The sequence below is a fragment of the Castor canadensis genome, chromosome 7, assembly GCF_047511655.1.
Source record: "Castor canadensis chromosome 7, mCasCan1.hap1v2, whole genome shotgun sequence".
Classification (NCBI taxonomy): Eukaryota; Metazoa; Chordata; class Mammalia; order Rodentia; family Castoridae; genus Castor; species Castor canadensis.
Window position 1 is genome coordinate 23,112,301 of NC_133392.1, and position 12,235 is coordinate 23,124,535.

The following is a 12,235-nucleotide window of genomic DNA, read 5'->3' on the forward strand; positions in this document are numbered from 1 at the left end:
TAATGAGTGTTGTGGCTAAAGCAGAACTCAACATCTGGTCTTTTTCTTGCTTCCTAAAAGGTATAAACAATTTCCACCTGCTTCATACCTTTTTCTTCTTTGGTTTATAAAGATCTGTGTACACATCTGTCTCTCTCCCAGGCTGCGAGCATGTAAGAATTGGTACCAAGATACATTCTCCTCTTGTATTCTCAAGGCACATATATTTTTTTATTCCTGCATTTTAACAAGGCTTACTAAATGTTTATTGAAATAAATGTGCAGAACTTTCAAGATAAAAGTTCTTTCTTCTGAACAAAGCTTTTACTTTCTAGGAATTATAGTTCTTATTCTTGAATCATGACTCCTCTAGGATTTTAAAGATCTATGATATCGTTAAAGTTATATTCATGTTTTATGCTCATAGATTTTTATTGCATCAGATTCCTAAAGGGTTCATGACTCCCCAAATGAATGAAAACCTCTGTTTAAGTTAGAAAGTTGAAAAATACTTGCTGAGTCAAAGACCCAATCTGGAACCTGCATATTTTAAGGGAAATCACTATTGTGAGTTTGCTTCTTTTCTCTAAAATTAGAATGAAAATGAAGCAACCAAATCTTTTGGAGCTATAGTCCATTAGAAATGAAGGAGACTTTAATATTTTGCAGCAAAATTCTTCACTGCTTAGAAGCCTAAGGCACACTTAGTTTGCCCTGAGATTTGTTTCCACAGAGAGAGAGAGAGAGAGAGAGAGTAAAGAATGCAAATCATTAATACTTGAAAAATGAAGAAATATGTCTCCATTTTTATAAGATGAATTAAAGAGCAGTGGCCAGGCCAAGTGCCCTGATAAATACCTGAACACTCTTACAACCTTCTCTCCCTTCCTGTGGAGTGAATTCTTTAATTTAGCCATGATACAAGGAAAACTTATGAATTATGGTTTAAATATGAAATGTCCCCCACAGGCTTATGTGCTTAATAATTGGTCCAGAGCTGTTGGCACTATATTGGGAGGTGGTGGAATATTTAAAAAGGTGAGACTTAGCTAGCGGACATAGATCAGTCACTAAGGACCAGTCCTTAGGGGTATCTTGTCCTTGGTCCCTTCTTGCTTGCCTCTCTGCTTCCTGGATGCTATCATTTGAAGACCCTCCTCCACCACATGCTACTGCCTGCATGATGTTCTACCCAAGCACACGAGGCCAAGCAACCATGGGTGCCATGGAAACCATTAGCCAAAATAAGTCCACTTTTCTGTTCCTTATGTCAGGTATTTTGTCACAGTAGCAAGAAAAGTAACTAACACAATGTACACTGTGTGTTCTTAAGAAAATAAATGGAAAATTCATGTTCTACTTCTTAGAAAGTGCATAACAAAATTTGATTCTCTACATTCTATCACTTACTGTAGATGTTTTCACATATATATTATATAGAATCAGGTTCCAAGGAAGGTGTGCTAGGAGCCCCTTAAATGTTCAGGGTTTCATTTCTAAATTATGTTTTATATTAAGAATGAAAAATGCTGTTACCTCAAACATTGTTACATGACTAATACTTGGCATAATGGAGACTTCTTATTTATTACTTCATTTTATCAAATACCTAGAAAGAAGGGCTTGCCCTGCCATTTTAATATAATAGAACATTTTTCACTGGCTTTTGCTAATCTACAGTAGAACACACTGTTTAGTCATTTGTATACCAATGTCTTTATTTATCTCCTCAAATGCTTTTGTTGTGTAAACCACTGCAGAAAGAGGTTGGGCTAGAAAGGAAGAGTAAACTCGAATTTCCCTTTGTGACCATGTCTCACTCCCATACAGAGGAGGTGAGAGTGATAGTTGATGGAGTTATTCAGTATGGGTGGCAGAAGACTCTGGGAAAGATGTGATAGTTTGGGAGCCCAGTTTCTGAGACTTTGAATCAACACTGAGGAGGATTTCTTTGCTTTCTTCCTTTCTCATACATAACCTGGGTCTGACACCCACCAAAAAAAATGATTTGAAAACAGCAGCTTGGCATGTGGGTGTCAGCATTCTTTCTATAGGTATAGCCAAATTGAGTTTCCTCCTAGGTAAGACCTTTTAAGCCAGGAATGCAATAAGAGAAGCAACAGCAAAATACTGGGCAGGTTTCATGTGGTGACAGCAGTTCTGAGGCTAATGGGATAGGGCCCTTGAGAATTTCACTGTGGAAACTTCCAGAAATAACTGATGCTTAAGGTCCTGGTACAATATAAATGGAGGTGATCATGCCATAGATATGTGGATTACAGCTACTTGAAGATATCCTAAACTTCAGAGGGGAACCTAAAATTCCTGTCTTCATGTGGCCATGATTGTTTTGAATCAAGGGTATTCTGGCACTATATAATGAAAACAAGGTACAGAGATAAGTGGGAAGCTGATGGATATTCTCTTTTGTGTGAATATAGGAGTGTTTATCAAAACAGTCCTATTCTCATTCAGTTTATAATTAAGTGCTGCACACTTGAACTCATAAACTCTATACATGAAATTGTTTATGATACCAATAAAAAGAAATTTTTAATTATATATTATTTAAGTACATGCTACTCAATTAAGGTGTTCTGTGGATTTTTTTTAAGGTTGAAGGTACATGAAACTTAAGACCACATGACCAGAACAGGCAAGCGATTTCATTTCTTGCTTTTTCTCACTTATGAGCAAGGGTGTGGGCTGTGATTCCTGTAACAGGTGCTGGTTCTGTGAAATAGTATTGCTAATTAACCAGAACTGCAGAAACTGACACAATGAAACAGGCCTACTATAATGATTCATTATTACACTTACTCTCCATGAGTAAGTTGGTAAATAATGTACAAAGGCAGTAAAGGGAAAAATGAAGGGAAGAGAGAACTCAATCGATTGAACACATAACTGAAGGTTAGCAATTCCTTCATTCTTGCTTTGGTTCTGAAAACAGAAAGATTCCATTGATTCAAGCAGATATACTTTGAAATGCCATAAAGGATGCCTGTTCTGGTGCAGTATTGATAAACTGCCTGAGTGTATCACTGGTGTTTCAGTTTTATTAGCCCGGTAAGAAGAGGCAGAGAACAGATATCTACCTTCCTGTCTACCTGCCCTGGGAATTGCTTAAACAATTGTGTGTGTGTGTGTGTGTGTGTGTTGTGTGTATGTGTAGCTCCATACCAGTACATGCGAGGTTAAAGGGTTACTTCTCTGGGGTGCCTCTGAATTCCCTGGTCAGATGAATAGGGGCAAATGGCCTGTGACCAGCTGAACGTCATTATTTCTTTTACTGTCATGCTGTACCAAGAGAGCAACTACCTAGAAATGCTTTATGCCCACACCCCTATTTTCTTGGTGGGGAATTTATAGGTCTTGAAACAAACAGCCACGCTGCTGCCACTGATCAGTGTTCCTGGGATAGTGGTGATTGAAATTTAGCGCTCATAGTGACTTAATTGGCACACAGATCTGTTAAGCATATGCCATCACCACAGGCATGCCATCTGATGTGCTCATAGGGTGCCCTGCACCTCACTCATGCTCACATTTTGCTAAAGAAGCAAGTTTTGAACAGATCTTTGAAAGACATTCATGCTGTGGTTTAAGAGAGAAGTCACCTTAGAGGATAGGTCCTCGGGGATCTCGTCTTTAGGTTTCCTTAGTTCTTCATTTCCTTGAATTCAGAGTAAATCTGTGGTTACAGAGTTCCAGCTTGCTTGCTGTGAAAAGTGTTAAGAATCTACTCATTGAGGCTGCTGTCTTCAGTAAATGAAGTGTTGTGCCAGCAGTATGGAACTTGGAAGAATTCAGCATGCCTACATAGCATGCTGCCTTTGAATACAAGTTTAGAACGTTCTGTGCTTACCACAGCTAGAAGTGATCCCTTGGCCTTCAGAGAAAATGCAGGAAATCGTGTCAATATTTTCCTGCTGAGTTGGAAACAGTTGGGTGGGGCCAAAAGTTCTAGGATATGAGTACCAAAAGGAAAACATGAACTTGAACCTGGACATGACACTGAGCAGATCCAGTTCTTTCCATACAAAGGGTGAACAGGTGTGGGGAAATCAGTGGCTAGGGGCACAGGCTGCTGTATCCAAGGTCCTCATGTGTTCTGGGTCTTGTGTACATCACAGTACACCCATATCATTGCTGCAGGCACTCAACGAAGCCTCCTTATCCAGGTGCTGTGACACAAGACTTTAAGCAGCTCTGAAATCCAGTGCATCAGCTCTGAACACACTCTGTTGTAGTTGGATCACAAACTCCCAGGCCTCACTGTATTTTGTTGTGTTCTCTTCTGGCACCAGGAAAAATCCTATACTCTTAATAAATCTTTCCTGAATTTTGAAAGCATGAACTAAATAGTTTGATTTCCATTGATCAAGGGTGAAAATAATGACAGATTAAAAAATCAGAGGAGGCTTTGTTGTGAAGCTAATGAAGTGTAAGTTTCAATGTCCCTCAGTTTTATAAGTTCTTTCCCAGTAATTGTTCCTAAATTTTAACTTTATATTCTTTCTTATGGAGGCCTTTTCTCCATCCCCAAATTCTGTAAGCTTCAGGATACCATTATAAACTTAGATTTGCTCCTATTAAAACACTGTGGCTTAGCTCTTCCTTGGTGTTTAGTGGATTCTATCCAATGGCTTTCCTGGATATTGATAATTTCCAAGAAACTTAAAGCCAAGCTCACAAAAAAGGAGAAAGGGAAGGAACTAATATTTAAAAAAAAATCCCATGCTTAGTATGTAATTTTAGTCTTCACAGCAACTTTTCTGGGAGACAGTATTACCCTCTATGTCCTTTAATAGATGGTAATGTTGAGGTACAGAGAAGATAAGAAACTGGCTAGGTGCCCATGTTATGGGAGCTGGGAACTGCACCGGTGACATCTGTTGTAACCATCTACCTCAGTGCCTGCCTTGTTGGGTGAATGGGGTAGAGTATAACTCTTGCTACACAGTGGCAGGGAGACAAATGGGGAAGGCATCTGGCTTAATTTCTTCAGTGGAAGGCATGCCAGCCCTTCCTCAGTTAGTGCAGAAAATGCTGTAACAATTCATTCAATTATGTTAAACGCCCATTAAAGGAATCCTAAGCCCTCCCCTGGGCCATTTCAATTTTAAGAGATTGTAATTGTTTGAGACTAACCATGAGTTCTTCTTTGCCTTCAGGTGATTCTCATTTTGACAAAGCTCTATGACTATAACCTGGGGAGCATCACAGAGAGCTCGCTTTGGAGGTATGTAGATAAATTGAGCCAATAATTACTGTGTTATTTAAGCATGATGTCTGCTATTGCTCTCTCTCATGGCCTCATATCCTAGTGAGAAGGTTCTTGGTTATATGTACCCCTCCTTCCTCTGTTCATTCTTTTTCTCTTAGCAACGGCCTGGGCTTTGATTCCACACAAGCCAGAGAATTACCTTCCATAATTGGTCAGTCAGATCCTTATGCTACACTGTTCATTAACTAATGTGTGCTTATGCATTTTTGGATTTCCATGGTTCTCAATGATCTGGGAGCTGATAGAGCAGCTTTGTAGAAGGGATCAGCACAACTTCTAGGTCTGGAGTTAGGCTGCCTACTAATTCTCAGCTTGCTGTCCATGGTCCTGAAGCTCACCAGCCATACATAGGTATACACACACACAATTTACACATCCTAATCTCTGGGATTCATGATGTATCACCTCATAAACATAGACTGTGTAAAAAAAATACCCTTTCAATTGAATAGGTACAAATCCTTTAGGGACATTTGTCATTAGATATATATGTGTATATATATATATATATATATATATATATATATATATATTAGAAATAATTACTGTGGGTGCTTTATACTTCTAGAAACCTGTTGTGTTAATACTTTAATAAGAAGAGAATACAGGTTACAGAAAAGGTCATTTATAAAATAAAAGAGAGCGATAAGGAAAATATTTATACTACTTCACACAGACATTGGTAGAACTTACATTTCTGAGCAGTTCTTGATGCCCACACTCAGTGTATAGGAAACTTTTGGATGGGTGTTAGTACTGGGGAGGAGTGGGAAGAAGATGAGGATCAGGAAGACAGAATCTCATGGTTTTGCATTGTCTAGTTAAGTCTAGCCTTCAGGAAACTATATATCCTCCTGCACCAGCTCTTACATTTTATGCTGAAAACTCACCTATGCAAAAAAAAAATTCAATTATGACCCCAGAATAGATTTTAGACATCCTGAAGGCACCCATGTCTCTGAGCATAGGGCCTAGCACAAAGATGCTTCTTAGTAAGTTTATCTTTTTGAATAAACCAGTGAATGCAGCAATTTTATCTTTATTGCACAATCATCAACATATAATTTCTTTTTCATTCATTTATTTAACAAAGGTATATTGATTGACTACTTTATATTTTGTATTATTCTGGTCCAGAGAGGGGAAGGTGGTATATGCATAAACCAACAGCACTTAGGCTGTGTCCTATAAGTGTTCATTTCCTGGAGGGGCACAGAGTTCTGTGGACAGTAAAGGTGAGAGAGAAATGTAACCTGCCATATATAATTCTACTGAATAAGGTACTTAAGCTGCCACCCAGAACTGCCAGATCCCTGAAGAAGATAATTCTAATGTAAATAAACAAACTGTCCTACAACCATAAATGTGGTAATAAAAATATGAAGTAGGTTGCTTCTTTACTCTGCTCATGTGTATATTTTCTCTTCTCAGCTAGACTTTAAGTTTTTAACCCAGCACCTTGCTGGTTTAATGATAATAGTGATGATACTGGTGATAATAGTAATGCTGACAACAATAATAAAAAATTATTAAGCCTTTTCTGTGTGTCAGGCATGGTTCTTAGTGTTAGGGATGTGTTATTACATTCTCTTAAGTTGTCATTTATGGTGTGCTCAAGGTCACACAATAAGTAGTAGCCACAGATTTATGGAGTTCTTAGTTTGTAAACTTCATATGAGTTGTCTTCTGGTGAATTTTTCTATACCTGAACAAATAAAACCTAAAATATTGTAAGTGTTATATTAGATATGTATAAAATGGGTAAGGTTTTCAAAGTGCTGTGCTGTTCTAATCAGCATTTCTCCACTCATGGAAAATAACAAGCAGCAGAGAGATGGCTTCTTATCCAAAAATTAGATGCATGTACCATTCAATTGAGCCCTTATTCTTTGAAGGTTTTGCCAGAAGAATAGTCAAAAGCAGGCAAGTGGCAAATGCCCCTGGAGGCATTGGAGTAAGTGAGGAGTCAAGAGGCAATTGACCTTGTACTGAAGTCCTAGGGCTCAAACTTCTCTGGATCAGCAAGTCAGGGATGACAAAATGCCTGTACCAAATTAATAAGTTTTCTCTCCCAGTTGGTCTTGTCATTGATTGCACCTTAATCCTGGAGCAAGTTGTTGATTTTGTTGTGTTTTGTTGTTGTTCACTCAGGGAGTCAAACTGAGAGGAAAGGGATGATGCCATGCAGAACAATTAACTGCACCTGACAACCAACTCCACCTTATAATGGATTTAGCTTTGAGATTTGTGAAGCACTGTGGTTTTACCATTTAAAGCAAGATAAGTTTAAAGGTTGAGATAAATAAAATGTCAAAATCTAGATGCAGTATCTCTGAGAAGAAATATATTCATCTTTTTCCCTTGTATAGGGTAATTAGTGCACTGCTGAGAGAGGCTTAGCTTGTGAGGAAGCCTTAGGCGATTCTGAAGGAGCTGAAAGTATGCTTTCTTAAAGGGGCAAATACCCACAGTGTCTCTCTGTCTTAAAGGTTTACTGACAAGACAAACACGTCAAATTCAGTGTTCTTTTCTCAGATCCACATAAGACACAAGCAAGTTTCCAACTTGAACTCCAAAACTATGCACATCTCGAGTAGCACAATCTGCTTTTAGAGGTACAAATGACATAGGGTCATATGGTTAAAGTAGAATGAGCTAGGTTTTTTAAGTGATTCTGCACTGAGCCAGCCCTCTTTCCCATTTTTTCTGGTGATTCTCAGAGAAGTTCCCAGTTAATGAGCATGTGAAAACAATGCCATGGAATGTTTGAGGCAGCATGACAGTCCGTCAAGTGAGGAGCTCCAGGGTTGTGTCCTAAGGAAGATGATCAAAAGACTGTGACTCTTCCCCTTCCTACCCTTCCCAGCCTCTGGGTGATTCCCATCAGCTGGAATCCTCATTTGAAAGCCTCTTTTCTTTTCCTATTCCATGTCCTTCAAGGGAGCAAAGACTAGCTTGAGCCAAATTGTTAGTTGCTGCTATGAAGAATATCTTCCTCCAAACTCCAGTTCTGGTGCAGCTACAAACACAATGCCACTGAACAGAAATACATACCCCAAAATGATATGTGTGATAATTTGCCTGCATGAGAATTCTTCATGCTGCACAAATCAGATAATACAACCATGCCTGTGCTTGCTGATGTTTACTACCTTCCCCAGGCTGCATGCAGGAGGTAGCCAAGCTCTCATACAAGATGGCAGACATTTGGATTGTGGTCCTTTGCATTCTGGATTCTTGAGTTTTAATAACTTTTATTTCCATTCCAATTTGTGTCACATGGAGCTGTTTTTGGTTCCTAGACTTATATATTTTTATAACAATTTATTGTCATATCTTAAAATTATAAAAGTAATATATGCTCATTGTAATGAACCAAAAAATGCAGAGATAAGTAAAAACAATGTTGATAATTTCTGACTTCCTGAACAGATCTAGGTTTCCTGAGGTCAGTGGCATTAAAAGTTATTGATGATTCTGTCCATATGCCTAGTATCAAATTAGACAATGCAAGTAGTAGTAAGATGTCAGTTTGTTGAGGAAAATGGAAATGTACTGTTCACTGGGCTCTTTCTGTTCTATTTCATTTACCAATGAGTCATAGGTATCTGTCCAGATGAAAACATTTTAAAACAATGGATCGGGTTTACAAGTGCCCTAGAGTAGGAATATTGTATTTTAAATTAATATTCAATTAAATAATTGCATGTTTAATTAACTTATGTGGTGCTTTCTTTGTACCAGGAAGAGTTCTCAGTGCTTTTATCCTCCTAACAATTCTATAAAATAAGCACTATTAGTATGTTCAGCTTCCAGATGAGAGAAGTGGGGGGTTAAAGAACTAAGAAACATGTTCAACAGTCCTAAGTTGATTAAGGGCAGAGCTGGCTCCTGAGTCTATTCTGCTAATGCCTTTGCCACATATCCTGTTCTTCACCTTTGTGATGGCCTTTTGTCAAGCTCCTCAATATTTGTTGTTATATATAATGATTCGATAAAAATATTTGTACATATTTTATCACATTTTGATAACTTTGTCTCTATAATGTATTAAAATTTCCCAAGTATGACATTGATGAATCAAAATTATATGTATTTATAATATAAATAGGCACCTGAAATTACTTTTCAAGAAGCCTAGAATAATAATAGCAATAATAGATTGCTTTTAAGCTTTCACCAGGACTGAATATTTTTAATATGTATTTTTACTATTATCTTGGTTAAAAATGATGTGTGATCTTAGTGTGTTTTGATGAGTATTTCCCTGACCACTAGTGATATGGAGCATTTTTTCATGATTATTGGTCTGTGGCCAGTGCACATCCCTTGCACACACATACACACACACCCACACACACACTCTAGGCAAAGATAATTGCTTCTTCTTTATTATTCCTTTGGAGGGTTATGTATCTTTGTCTTCTTTTTTCATTTTTTTTGGTGGTACTGGGATTTGAACTCAGGGCTTCAGACTTGCTAAGCAGACACTCTACCACTTGAGCCACTCACCAGCCCTATCTTTGTCTTCTAATGATCATCAGATGTGTATTTATTTAGTTCAGTTCAACAAACATCTACTATACCACTTCTCTGTGTTTGGTAGTCAGTGGAAATAAACATGAGTATGAAATTATTGTTTTTCTTCAGAAATTCAAAATCTAGTAAAGGCCAAAAATTCAGTGGATAATTACAGAAGTGCAGTAAATACAGTGTAAAAGTTATACGTAAGTAATTGTGATATTTACCTGTTTCCATATTAGTCTGGAAAATACAGACTATCACCGTATGTTAGGGTTTAGATATAAAATGTCCCAGAGATTCGTGTGTTGAAGGTTTGGTTCAGCTGGGGATGTCATTGAGGAGTGATAGGATCATAAGAACACTAGCCTTATCAATGGATCAGTGGACTGATGAGCTCATTTCTGAATGGGCTATTAGGGGATGGGACCTAGTTGGAGGTCATGGAGAGGGAGGGTACCTTTGAAAGATGTATTTGTCCCCAGACCCTTCTTTCTTTGCTTCTCAGCCATCACAAGGTGAGCAGCTTTATTGTACTGTATGCTCCTAGATATGATGTTCTGCCTCACTACAGCATAAAAGCAATGAAGCCAGGTGACTGTGGTCTGAAATCTGTGAAACCATGAGCCAAAACAGGTCTTTCTTCCCTTAAGATGTTTATCTCATCTCAAGTATTTTGTCACAGCAACTTAAAGTTGACTAACACACTGTGTCTTAGTTTTCTCCACACTCAAACAAGAACCTGGCTGATATTAAGTATAATAAAATTCTTTTTTACTTGGAAGCAATATATTAAGAAATGGTTTAGGATTAGTGAAATCCAGGCTTTGAATCTAGGCAGTCTTGAAGAATATACTACATGATCTTGTGAAGCACAATCACATAGCACTGCAAAAACACAAACAATGTTAAGTGTGAAACGCCCAGATTCAAGTCGGGAAGTCTGGTTATGTACATTCATAGAGCCCTGGACAGCCCTCTTGGTTTTTACAGGTTCTTGCTGCCTATCACATGAAGGATGTTTTTATGAGAATCTGGCTGCATTCTGCCCAAAGATGCCACAGATCTTTCTGAGCTCTGTGAGACTATCTGTGCGAATCTGGTCTCAGCTTCTATACTTTTACTTCTCAGTGATTGGCACTCTGCTGAGATCTGTATTTCTCTTCTTAGCAAGTAATAGATGGCATACACAGTAAAAGCAAGCATCATCCTGACGGTCTAATAGCTTCATCAATATGAGATGAGGTAGCAAGTACAGACAATTTTGCTAGAGAAAACAAAGCAACTGGCATTCTGAAGTTAACTCTGGTGATAGATTCAGGAGGCATATGGGATGTTAATTCTCCTTTTCTTGCATTACCTCCGAACACTGTGTGGTGGAATCTTACGTCTATGGAATCCCTCAAGTTATAGATTATTACCATCCCATTTCTTGATAGATAAATGCTCTACATGTCCATAGCTCTTCAGAGTTTTTTCCTCTTCACTCCATGTTTTGGTTTGTCCTTTTCCATCACAATTTGAACTTATATTAATATGTAATCAAAGAATGAGGATTGAATGGTTTTTCAGATCTGGGCAGAAAAAATCAAGAGTCCCAAGACATAATTTCACATCTTCTAGATTATAAAGTGTCATTATTCAGTAAAATAGTCAGCCCCTCCTCATTTTTCAGGTCTTAGCCTGAATACTGACTTCTTTTTTAAATCTGTTTATATCTACACATGAAAAGTAAAACACTGTATGTTTCTTTCACAGCATGTCATGATCTGTAATGATTTCATTTATTACTTGTCTTTATATGATACCACCCCTAAAACATAAGTTTCCTGAAGGCAAGAGACCTTGTCTGTCTTTTATCAGGGCCCAGGAAAGTTCCTGACCCATAAGATCTCTAGTGAGATTTGGCAAATTAATTGAATGTAGTAATAAGTTTATACCTATGTGTCTTAACATTTATTCCAAAGAAAGTCATGCATTTTTCAAAGGTTAGAGACAGGAGAAAGAAGTGTTGACATATAAATTCCAGGGTAAAAATATCTGGTGTTAGCATGAAGTAATAGAGTATGGGAGACTGTGGATAATTTCAAGAACTCTTATAAATTAAAAATTAACAGGTCATGATGAATCAGTGAGAAGGTGAAAAGGTACCATGTATGGACAATGATGTTCTTACTTTTGTCTGTGGTAGTCCAGCAGATAGTGAGCCCATTTATCAAGAGAAGAAAATCAGGAAGAGAAGTTAGGGATAGGAGATGGGATGAGTTGAAGAGATTATGGGTTTATTCTCTAACATGTTGAGGTTGGGATAACTTTAGATAGCTCAAATAACAACTATTTTCAGAGAATTGCGGTATGTATGGCTTTGGACTCTAGACAAGAGGACTGGAGTGAAGACATATATTTAGAGGCATCAGTGAGAGCTATGCTAATAGAATGCTAAAG

At 37.8% G+C, this 12,235-nt stretch overlaps 1 protein-coding gene across 5 annotated transcripts in view; it reads left to right on the forward strand.

The window, feature by feature from the left end:
• Positions 1 to 12,235, forward strand: part of Sorcs1 (sortilin related VPS10 domain containing receptor 1) — a 484,666-nt gene that overhangs the window by 168,965 nt on the left and 303,466 nt on the right. For all 5 annotated transcript variants that reach the window (XM_074078345.1, XM_074078344.1, XM_074078347.1 and 2 more), the window contains exon 2: positions 5,157 to 5,224. In XM_074078345.1, the coding sequence (XP_073934446.1) occupies positions 5,157 to 5,224 (68 nt within the window). The remainder of the gene's footprint in view (positions 1 to 5,156; positions 5,225 to 12,235) is intronic.